General features: G+C 42.0%; 1 protein-coding gene across 1 annotated transcript; it reads right to left on the bottom strand.

Annotated features, from left to right (window-relative positions):
- AICDA (activation induced cytidine deaminase) lies at nucleotides 1,938–12,044 on the bottom strand. The gene is made up of 5 exons (XM_003126511.4): nucleotides 11,834–12,044; nucleotides 5,902–6,049; nucleotides 4,459–4,729; nucleotides 3,781–3,896; nucleotides 1,938–3,408 (listed from the first exon to the last, which is right to left on the bottom strand). The coding sequence occupies exons 1-5, from the start codon at nucleotides 11,839–11,841 to the stop codon at nucleotides 3,355–3,357; spliced, it is 597 nt and encodes a 198-aa protein (XP_003126559.1). The 5' UTR covers nucleotides 11,842–12,044; the 3' UTR covers nucleotides 1,938–3,354.

The raw sequence follows: 12,330 nt of genomic DNA, 5'->3' as shown, positions 1-12,330 counted from the left end.
GGATGTATCAGTACTCCCTTTTTATAACCAAGTAAAATATCATTCTATGGATATACCCCTTCATTAATCTATGGATCAGTTGATGGACATTTGGGTGTTTCCACTTTTTGGCTACTATAAAAACTGCTAGAGTAGTCATGTACAAAGTTTTGTTTGAACATATGTTAATCTTCTTGGATATTATGCCAAGGAGTGAAAGTGCTGTGTCTTAGAGGACACGCGCGCACGCGTGCGTGTGTGTTCTTTTCAAGGCTGCATCCTTGGCATATGAAAGTTCCTAGACTAGGGGTCAAATCTGAAGCTGCAGCTGCCAGCCTATGCCAGAGCTCAGCCAGATCCGAGCTTCATCTGCAACTTACATTGCAGCTCACAGCAAAGCTGGATCTTTAACCCATCGAGTGGGGCCAGGGATCAAAACTATGTCCTCAGATACTAGTCTGGTTCTTTACCACTGAGCCAAAATGAATTGGCTTTTGAGGAATCACCAAATTGTTTTTCATAATACAGTTTTGCATTTCCACTAGCTAACACATGACTGTTTTAACTTCTCCACATTCTCACCAATAATCGTTTAGTGTCTCATTGTGATTTTGATTTGCATTCCCTAATCACTAAGAATGTTGAGAATCTATGTACTTACTAGCCATTTGTAAATCTTCTTTGGAGAAATGTATTTGAATCTCTTGGCCATTGTTAAGTTAGGTGGTCTTTAGAATCTTTTGTATATTCTGGATACTCAGCTCATCAGATAAAATAGTTATAAGTATTTTTCCCCCATTCTGTGAATTTGAAATCTGAATCCCCCCAAAAGAATTCCCCTGCTGAATTTATGATTAATCTCTCTGTCAAAAATTTTATTCCCTTTCTTGTTCCACCCCCATTCCCCTTAGGATTGAGTCTTATTAAAGAAAAGGGAGAATGAAAAGGACTCTTTGGGTACAAAAGCCCCTCTGTGTCCCCCATTTCTTGTTTCTTGAAAAATGCTTTCGTATCTTAGGCCTTCCCTGAGTTTGAAAGACCAGACTTAAGCAGGTACTACTTAGGGCTGGGTTCTTAGATTTAGGTATTTGATACATTTTGAATTAACTGTTCTGTGGTAGAGGTTCACATCATTATTTTGCATATAAGTGCAAGTTGACCTAGCATCATCTGCTGAAAGCTCTGTTCTTTGTCCCTTTGAATGGTCCTGGCATCCTTGTCAGAAATCAGTTGAACATAGACACATGGGCTTATTTCTGGACTCTGAAGTCTGTTCTATCATACTGACTTTGTTGTTGGATTTTTCATTTTCTTTTTAGGGCTGCATCTGTGGCATAGGGAGGTTCCCAGACTAGGGGTAGAATTGGAGCTGTAGCTGCTGGCCTACGCCACAGCCACAGCAACGCCAGATCTGAGCCACATCTGCGACCTACATCACAGCTTACGGCAATGCCAGATCCTGAGCAGGCCAAGGATCAAACCTGTGTCCTCAAGGATACTAGTCAGATTCGTTAACTGCTGGGCCACGATGGGAACTCAAGATTTTTAAAAAAATTATTATTATTTTTATGGTTGCACCCACAGCATATAGAAGAAATTCTGGGGCCAGGGATCAACCCAAGCCGCTGCAGTCAGATTCTTAACCTATTGTTCCACAGCGGGAACTCCCATACTGACTTTGTAATTTAAACTTTTTTTTTTGGCTGCACCAGCAGCATGTGAAAGTTCCTGGGATAGGGCGCGAACCTGCACCATAGGCCAACCTGAGTAGCTGCAGTGACAACACCACAGCCTTAACCTACTGTACCACAAAGGCACTCCTGTAATTTAACTTTAAAAATCATTGGGATATTTTAATTTGGCATTTTATCTCCAAAATTATTTATCATTTATTCAGTTGATTGAAATGAGCCAGAATCAAATCTGCTGTGGGAAAAATTTACTAAAAATCAGGAGAATGGTTTTATAGCAATTTTATTACAATACTAGACCACGACAGAATCACATGCTTGCTATTAGAAGCATTTCTAAAGGTATAAACATTCGGAATTTTCAAAGGTAAGACATTAGGAATCCATTTCAATACATCAGAAAGGGAAAGAATGATAAAAAAAAAGATTAGATACTACGTAGCACAATATACAATATGAATGAGTAATACATGAACAAGGATTTTTAATAATTAACTTTCAGAAACTATATACATACAGTAAGAGTAGAATAATACAATTAGGAGTTCAAATTTTCCTGTGGATTTGTTTATCTGCCTTGCAAGGGTTGCTAGGTGATAACTGCACAGTGATATATGGTTATTCTGATATTTTCTCACAGTCCAGGGGAGTTGTTAGGGACAGACAACTGCTCTCTGCCGTTGGCTCACTCTGCTATTTTGCTGGATAAAACACTTTCCTTACAATGCTCATCCTTTCCAAATATTCTTTTTTTTTTTTTTTTTTTTTTTTTTTTAATCACAGCTTCTTACACTGTCATTTCTTTGAGAGAAGCAATGCATACATACAAAAGGGAAAACCTTAACCTGGCTGGCCTTACTGAAGTTCAAAAACCCACCAAAGAGAATAGATTTTTCTTAGCTTTCAAGCAACTCCCTTCCGAGTTCACTAGTTTTATGGGAAATGTGTGCTTTCAAAAGTTACTGTCAAAAGATCTGTTTGCACATTTGTTACTTGAGGCATCAATTCACTTTTAGAAGGTCTTCATTCATTTTAAGATCCTTTATTATAAAGAGCCTGAAGGTGACCATGTGCATTTCATACCAAGAAAACAAATTCTCTTATGTACAAACCTGAAAAACATGCTTCAGACAATTAAGACATACAGCACATGCTTGAATATTAATGCTCTGAAGAGATGGCTCAGGGTTTATCATCACCCAGGTTCTCTCCTTAGAAAGTTCTATAGAGCACAGCCTGACAGAAGCTTGTTCACTTGCAAATGAACGCCAAAGGAAAAGAGTAGAAAAAATCTATCATTAACACCATGGAAAACTCAGAATCTAATAATGAAGGATATTGGTTATAAAAATTTGATCCTTTCACCCTGCTCTTGAAGCATTTACCTTCTGCTTTCTCTCTGCTTAATGTTGACACTTAGGTGCTCCAAGGACCTGCAGTTCTGTCATCTCCCAGTAGGGTGCGATGTTGCACTAAAAACTGCACCAACACTGGCATTACCCTGGTGGGCCTGTGTTCGTTGTCTATTTTCAAGACATTTCTTAAAGTCATATATGAATACTTTTTTTCCTAAACTCAAAAGAAAGAGAGTTGAAGAAAAACAGAATTCTTGAAGGACTGTTCTTGAAGGATAGCTTTTTACCCACTATCTTCAGAGATATTTCTTTGTATGTGGAGGCTGGTATCAAAGTCCCAACGTACGAAACGCATCTCGTAAGTCATCAACCTCATACAGGGGCTGTGGAGAAAGAGTGGGTGACGTTGGTAACATTTTTGAAGAAAGTAAGTTGAGAGGGAGAGGAAGTAGGAAGAAGGAATTTTACCAGGAGAAACGGATCCTGAGAAGTCTAAGAAGATGTGGGTGAGGAAAAAGGGGAAGGACGGAAAGGGAATCTTAGCAGAGGGCTCTGAACTGTGAAATAACAGAAGAGCAAACTCAATTACAGGAGAAATGACAACAAAAAAGAGAAAGTTTTCATCATAGGAAAAAGTGATAAATAGACACATATGCACAGAGGAAAATGTAGGGAATATAGGAAACAATAGAAGTCGCTGCAGGAAAAGATGACTTTGGGAGAGAAAGACAGTGAGAAGCAGGGAAGTCCCTTACCAAAAGGATGCGACGAAGCTGTCTGGTCAGACGAACAGAATTTTCATGCAGCCCCTCCCAGGCTTTGAAACTTCTTTCGCGATTTTCCACAAAAGTATTCCAGCAATAAAAGTAATCTTCAAAAAAAAAAAAAGGGCCGGGGAAGGGGGTAGAAAGAAGGTGGCTCAGATCTCACTCAAGTCAAGAGGAAAGAGAGAAAAACCCGGCCCCCTCAATTCTCATTTCCCCCAAAGCCTCGGGTCCAAGTCATTGATTCTTTTCCTCCAATTCTAGCTGATTTTTTTTTTTTGGTCTTTTTGCCTTTTCTAGGGCTGCTTCCCGTGGCATATGGAGGTTCCCAGACTAGGGGTCTAATCGGAGCTGTAGCCACCGGCCTATGCCAGAGCCACAGCAACGCAGGATCCGAGCCGCGTCTGCCACCTACACCACAGCTCACGGCAACGCCGGATCCCTAACCCACTAAGCAAGGCCAGGAATCGAACCCACAACCTCTAGGTTCCTAGTCGGATTTGTTAACCACTGCGCCACGACAGGAACTCTTAGCTGATCATTTTTGACTCCAAAGGCAAACTAGTAACACCCACAGGATTCTGCCCCCGTGAATTTCCCCTCTGGCTCTTCCCACTCTCAATGGTAAGCCCCGCCTGGCTGAGCTGGGTGGAGGGGAGCCCCGCACACCTTTGAAGGTCATGATGGCGATTTGGACCCCCGCGCGGTGCAGCCGCCGCAGCCCCTCAGGCTCCGCCTTGTAGCCGTCGCAGAAGTAGAGGCGCGCGGTGAAGATCCTCAGACTCAGGTTGGGGTTCCCTCTGAGGAAGTTTGCCACGTGACGTGCACAGTCGTAGCAGGGGCTCCAAGACGTGAACCAGGTGACACGGTAGCACCGGCCCGGGTCCAGGTCCCAGTCGGAGATGTAACGAAGGAAGAGCAATTCCACGTGGCACCCGGACTGCAAACAGAGTGGAAGGCTCAGAGAGTGGAAGGCTCAGAGCCTTCATGTTGACTGGCGTGCTGGTTGCTTTTACGATCATTAATGTGGGACCCTCCCTCTGCAACATTTTATTTTGGAGTGTCTGCGGTTTTGTCCTGCAGGTGTCAGAAAGGTTAAGCATCTGCTGGAAAGGGTACAATGCTAAGTGGTGACCTCAAACTCTTTGCCTTAGGAAGGGGAAAGCCTATGGATTTGCTGTGGAATGGGGAGGATGGAATGAGTTGAGTGGATGAAAGAAACAGCATCATGCTATCACAGGGCTTTCATTTGCGTTTGTGAAGTTACTTTTCCTTCCTTGGAAGGGAAGGAAAATTGATTGGAAGTGCCTGTTGACCTCACTAGCTGGAGGTCAGGAAATTTGGGGTTAGGGTATAGATTTCGATGAGGCCTACAAGAGGCGCTGGCTGCTATGGTCTAAGAGCAATGAAATACAGGCAGGTCTTATTTTACTGTGCTTGGCTGTATTGGATTTTGCAGGTTTTGAAGGTGTGTGGCAAGCCTGCCTGGAGCAAGTCTCTCAGTGTCATGTTTTCCAACAGCGTTTGCTCACATTGTGTCTCTTGCAAATTTCAAACTTTTATATTTGTTTAGGGTGATCTTTGTGGTTGGTGATTTTTTTTTTTTTTTTTTTTTGTGGTCAGTGATCTTTGATGTTACTCCTGAAGGCTCAGATAGCAATTCTGAGCAATAAACTTTTAAAATTAAGATTTGTACTTTTGGGGGGGTTTAGATATAATGCTCTTGTACACTTCAAGGACTACCGTATGGTGTAAACACAACTTGTATCCCCTGGGAAACCAAGCCACTGCCGTGACAACACCGGCTCCTTAACCCATTGTGCCACAAGAGACCTCCTTTTCCCCAGTTTGTAAAATTGCTAAATACTCAATTTGTTTTTCACATTTAAAATTCAACCTGAGGAGTTCCTGCTGTGGTCCAGTGCATTAAGGATCTGGCATTGATGACACCCTTTGAGGCAAAGCTGTTGTGCTTGCATGGACATGTGAAAAAGGTTTCAGGAGTCTAGTGGAGACCAATGAACAGGCTGAACGTAGGACCATCAGCAGGAGGCTCTAAAAGTGCCCTGAGTTTAGCTTTGAACGGCCTGGGAAGGAAATTTTAATTGATACCTTGTTTCGAAGGTGCCCGAAGTCCAGTGAGAAGGAGGTGGCACTATCCCGCCGCTTCACCACATAGCACAAGTAGGTCTCGTGGCGGCCCTTGGCCCAGCGCACGTTTTTGAATTGGTAGAGGAACTGCCTCTGCTTCATCAGGAGGCTGTGGGTGAGAGGAAGGAGGAAGTGTGTGCAGGAGCTCAGCTGATCCACCCATCACACCAGGCTTGCTTTCTTTTTATTTTATTTTTTTTGTCTTTTTGCCTTTTCTAGGGCTGCTTCCGCAGCATATGGAGATTCCCAGGCTAGGGGTCCAATCGGAGCCGTAGCCACTGGCCTACGCCAGAGCCACAGCAACGTGGGATCCGAGCCACATCTGCGGCCCACACCACAGCTTACGGCAAGGCTGGATCCTTAACCCACTGAGCGAGGCCAGGGATCGAACCCGCAACCTCGTGGTTCCCAGTCGGATTCGTTAACCACCGCCATGACGGGAACTCTTTTCTTTTTTTAAATTAATTAATTAATTAATTTTTTAGGCTTTCTTCAGCTTTTTAACAAATCTGATACTTGGGCCAAATCAGAGAAGATGCTCTTGCCTTCTTTGCTGGATGATGCCTGAGACTTACTGAATCCAATATAAACCCCCTTTCATGCTTATATTTAAGAACAGTCGAGAGACAGCAAGAACTTCAAAGCCATAGGCCTTCTAGATGCTGATAACTTGGAATTACAAACATGTTCTCTCGTCCCATACTGATCTTCTTGGGTTCCCCCTCCAATCTCTAGCTAAATGTCCAATGTGTACCTCAAACATGCTCATAACAGTATTTATCCCCAAATTGCCCTCCATCCTGACCTGCCTCTCTTCTCTCACTGACTTTCCACCCTCGGTAACCAGGTTCAAAGCTTGGGAATCATCTGCTTCTTCTTCACTCCTCATATTCAATTAGTCCTCTGCATTTACTGATTGGTCCCTGTTCTATTCCCTCTGTTTTCGGTTTCAGTCCAAGCCCTAATCTTTACCACTGGCCTAACCTCTTATCTCTCCAGTCCCTTCAAAATAACATTGGCCATGCTGTACCGGAGGGACCGCACAAGAAACCCAGGTGTGAGACTAGACTATCATTCCCATGCCAAAAACCCCCAACTTTTTTTTTTTTAATTTCTTTTCTAACTTTTTTTTAGATTTTTATTTTTTTTAATTTTTTATTTTTTTTTTATTTTCCCACTGTACAGCAAGGGGGTCAGGTTATCCTTACATGTATACATTACAATTACAGTTTTAGATTTTTATTTTTAAATAAAGATTTTTTTTTCTTTTTTTCTTTTTTGCCCCTGGAGACAGGGATGGAACCCATGCTACAGCAGTGATGACCCCAGATCCTTAACCCACTGCACCATCAGGGAACTCCCCAAGAGCCCCTAGGTTCTGCCCACAGAATAAACTCCAAACTCTGTAACGTGGTATTTAGGCCAGCTTTTTCAGTATCAAGCTGCATTTCTAGTTTCCTAGGACTTTTTCTCTTCTTTTCCCCACCACTGCAGTCCTCCTCCCCCCTCTGTCCCCTGCTGCGCTCCTTTTTTCTTTCCAGTGACTTTGCTGATGCACGTCCCCTGACCGAATTCTTCCTGCCTTTTCCCTCTGGGCAAAACCTTTACATCCTTCAAAGCCTAACCACAATTTCAGCTCTTCCAGTAAGATGTATCTCACAGTCACTACCCCAAAATTTCTAGGCAAAAATCGAATATTAACAGCAACCAAAAACCCTTCAGTGATTTCCTGTTGTTCTCTGCTTACCCCATCAAAGCAGTCAGCCTTTGTAATCAATTGATTGCTGACATCTGTCTCCTCAATTAGACTTCCTATTTTGAGTCAGGAAGTGTCATTTTTTGAGTCAAATGTAAAGTCATGGGAGTTCTCCTGTGGGGCCTCAGGTTAAGGATCTGGCGTTGTCACTGCAGGGGCTCAGGTTGCTGCTGTGGTGCAGTTTCCATCCCTGGCCAGTGAACTTCCACATGCCTTGGGCAAGGCCAAATTAAAAAAAGTACAAAATTAATACTTGGCTGTCAACTTGAATTACTCCAAAAAAGTAGACAAGTTTTTAAATATGAAAGAATTTAAAAGCTTAGAATACCAATACTAATGATAATTAGACATACTATCTAGTGATAACTACTGTTAACATGCCTAAGTTTTCCCTTCTGGTCTTTTAATAGGTATAAATTTACAGGATTTGATTATGCTGATTTCTTGTGTAGTTTTGCAAACTAACATAATTATTTTGCTGTGTTCACACACAGGGACAGATTGCTCTGTTTCCTAGCAGCTTCTTTGAGATGAATTTGTGGATATACTCTCTGCTAACACAAGTTTCTCTGTGGTTGTGAGCATAACCCAAGCTATAGTGTGGTTAATAGCAAAGCCCGGTAGTGTCCCTGGTTTTTGTCCCGCTGTGCACTTATCTAACTGGTGGAGAGAATTCTGCCATCTAGTGGCAATGAGCAGAAGTGCAGAGAACTTGTAAAGCAATGACTTAGTAATTTGAATACGGTTTGCTGGCATGAGAATTGAAACTTTAAAAAAAAATTTTTTTTTAAACATTGAGGTATAATTTACATACTTCACCCACTTAAATGTACAATTCTATGAATATTGGCAGATGTAAACATCCAAAACCCCAATCAGGATACAGAACATTTTCAGCGCACCCCTCCCCACCAGTTTCTTCATGCACCTCTTCAGTCAGTTCTTTCCCTCCCTCTCAGGCCCACCGCTGATCTGCTTTCTGTAGCTATAATTACTGCTTCTTTCCTAGAATTTCATATAAAGCAGACATTATGACCTCCTTTGTGTGTGTCTGACTTCTTTCACTAAGCATGTTATGACTTTGACATTCACTCATGGTGGTATGTGTATCAAGAGAGTTTTTTTTTTTTTTTTTGTAACTGCAAAGCAATATTCCATTGGCTGGGTGCTGCACATTCATTCAGCTGTTGATGGACAGTTGGATTGTTTCCACTTTGGGACTCTTGTGAATGAATAAAGCTTCTACATTCATGTACCAGTCCAAAGACATAATGGACAATATGCTGATTATTGATATTTTAATAATGGAGTGCATGAGATAGAACCCTGAATTTAAAAGTCAAGTGCTCTAATATTTTGTTAAATAAGCAAGGGCTAGAGTTTTTTTTTTTTTTTTTTTTTTTTGTCTTTTTTGGGCCACTCCCATGGCACACGGAGTTTCCAGCCTAGGGGTCTAATCAGAGCTGGAATCGCCAGCCTATACCACAGCCACAGCAACGTGGGATCCGAGCCCGCATCTGCAACCTACACCACAGCTTGCGACCTATACCACAGCTCATGGCAATGCTGGATCCTTAACCCACTGAGTGAGGCCAGGGATCGAACCCGCAACCTCATGGTTCCTAGTTGGTTTCGTTAACCACTGAGCCACAACAGGAACTCCAGGGTTAGACATTTTTAAAGTTATTGCACTTTGAATATCTTGAATGCAATTTGAAGCTTATTGGAATCCATTTTAAATCCTGAGGCAGAGAATTAGACATATTGCCCCATATCCATTATGTATATAAAACTATAAAAAATTAGTCAATCATTATTTTAAAATAAAAAATGCATATTTGGCAAGAATCTGAATTGGATGCTAACAAGAATCTAATAAAAATTGGCTTGGAGTTCTCTTGTGGCCCAGTGGGTAAAGGATCTGACATTGTCACTGTAGTCGCTTGGGCCGCTGCTGTGGCACCGATTCTATACCTGGCCTGGCCTGGGAACTTCCACATGCCAAAAAAAAAAAAAAAAAAAAAAAAAAAAAATTAAAAACTGTGAAAAAAAGGGGGGGCTTTATTTTTTACACTACTTTTTTTGGCTGCCCTGTGGCATATGGAGTTCCCAGGCAAGGGATCAGATCCAAGACGCAGCTGCAACCTGGGCTGGCTCCTTTAACCCGCCGTACGGGGCCAGGGATTGAACTTGTGTCCTGGTGCTGCAGAGATGCAAGCAATCCCACTGTGCCACAGCAGGAACTCCAAATTGACTTTATTTTAAAGTGATAGTAATTTACTATGGTAACCACCATAGCACTGCCACTGTTACTATTACAATTGTTAATTATTAATTAACATATAATCACCCTCAGCATATTACATACAAACCAAATACATAATAAATGCTTAGAAAAGAAGAAACATCCTCTTTGGGGCCCAGTTTTAAATAGGTTCAAAATCTCTTGCCAAAAATTTCCTTCTACTTTTAACCTGTCTTCCTGGGCTGTGTGGATGGGAAGTGGGTGTGGGGAGGGGGGACTAGATCATGCACCGCAGGTGGGGGGGGTGTTACCTTGAGGAGGAGGAAACGTCCAGGAGTACAGGAAAGGACAGGACATAGGTTAAGGAATCAGATGGCCTTCTACCTCCTACCTCACATGAAAATACAATAGTTCTGTTTCCATCAGAAGCTACCAGTCAGAGTGCATTGCATCATGGTCACCTGTCAATTAACGTTTGGCGGGGTTGGGGCGGCAGAGCTGTTAAATGACTTTCCTGATTCATCACTTGCCCCTAACGGGCTAGGAACATGTTTCTACACCCTGTCCTCTTCGTGGTTTCTCTTCAGGGTACGAAGGACTCAGCAGAGAGAGTCTTTCACGTCCGCAGGTTGACAGCTGCTAGGACAGCTGTGTTCCCTGACGCAGAACACTGGCTGCATCCCCAGCAATGCAAACCAGAGACAGATGCTTTAAAAATAATCAGCCTCTCCTGCCGTGTGCCGTCACTACTGGGCTCTGCAGAGAGGCTTTTCCTTAATGAAAATAATTCTCTCCTATTGAATTTCATCTTTTCTCCTTCTCTGACTTTCTCTGAATTTTGACTCTTTTTACCATTGCTTTGCATTTCAGTATTTACAAGTATCTCCACTGAGTCCTGTTCCTCTCTTGTACCTGAGATTCGTTTTCAAAATCTCACTGTGAACAGAGCTGACATTTGACATTTTTGCCCTCAAAATTTTCCCAAAGAACATTTAGTCTACCATTAAGATTCTTGGCCACGTGGTTTAGATCCTTTGTAAAAGAATAAAATTGAGATAAAGTATTTGGATTAGATATAAATTTTCATGCATTCGCAGTAATCATAAAAACAGGAATAAGCTCTATGAAAAAAAGTTCTATGATAACATGTCATAAACTTCATGTGAAGACATTATGTCTGAAGGAATTGAAAGACAATGGAAATAGTAAAAATGCCATTAACTGCCTAACAATTGGGCCTATAATATTAAATAAGTTGCTTGAGTGAATTAATCTCCTCATAACAGACACAGTCCTAGTGACTTTCAAGCAATTAATTTTGAATATAGGCATTTAAAAAAATAATTTCCTGAGTGTAATTATTCAGTAAAATCTCCCTTGGAAAGCTATTCTTCAATGGGTTTTATTGTTGAATGTTTACAGAATTTATTTTGGCCATGCCTGCAGCTTGTGGAAGTTCCCAAGCCAGGGATTGAACCTATGCCACAGCAGTGACCTGAGCCGCTGCAGTGACAACAACGGATCCGTAAACCCCTAAGCCACCAAGGGACTCCTGTTTACAGAATTATTAGTTACCACTACTGCTTTTAGTATAGCATTGCTCTTACCTTTTCATGATTTGAGTCTCTTACCATTTACTTACTTAATATTACTACCATCAATGAGTGACAAGTCCATATATGGTGCATAAAAGTTAAGAAAGAGAGAATTTGGCAGAAAGCATGTAAGATCTGAACAGAAGATGAGACAGATCCAGAGAAATAAATGTGCATCTTGACCAAGCGAATCTTGTGAGTCAGACAGTGATAGGGAAGAAAGGGAGAGTTTAGCCGTCTCATTACTCAGATTTGCTCTGAGAGAAAGGCCACCCACCCACAAGTAGACTGCTTTACCTGTCCATGGTAGATTCCAGAGTGGCTCCCTGAGACTCTTAGGCCAAGGAAAACTTGCCTCCAGCACCACTGCTGCTGCACTGACTTCTGACAGTGCATTGGCTCCACACATTCAAATTTGAACTTGCCCCCTTGGGCTCCTCCCCCAATAGCATCACCACCACCAGGGACCCCAGCAGCCTTCCTCCTCCTGTCTGGGTCCAATGAAGATGGGCGGGGGTTGTCATGAGTTGCATAGGCAAAACGGTTGAGGGCCACTCTGCTTCATGTATGGGTTCTTTTAGGGCTGCCTTTCTAAAAATTCAGTTCATGCTCCACAGGTAATAAAGATCAGGAGACAGGAGGAGCAGAGAGTTTGGAAATTTGTAATCATGGTGAAAATGATTAATTTTAAAGGCATCATCATAATAATATGAATAGTATTTAAATAGCATCTTTTTTAATTTTATTTTTTTTTTGTCTTTATGTCCTTTCTAGGGCCACACCCATGACATGTG

The sequence above is a fragment of the Sus scrofa genome, chromosome 5 (assembly GCF_000003025.6).
Source record: "Sus scrofa isolate TJ Tabasco breed Duroc chromosome 5, Sscrofa11.1, whole genome shotgun sequence".
Lineage (NCBI taxonomy): Eukaryota > Metazoa > Chordata > Mammalia > Artiodactyla > Suidae > Sus > Sus scrofa.
The sequence above is the reverse complement of the archived record's forward strand: the minus strand, read 5'-3'. Positions and strand labels throughout refer to the sequence as shown.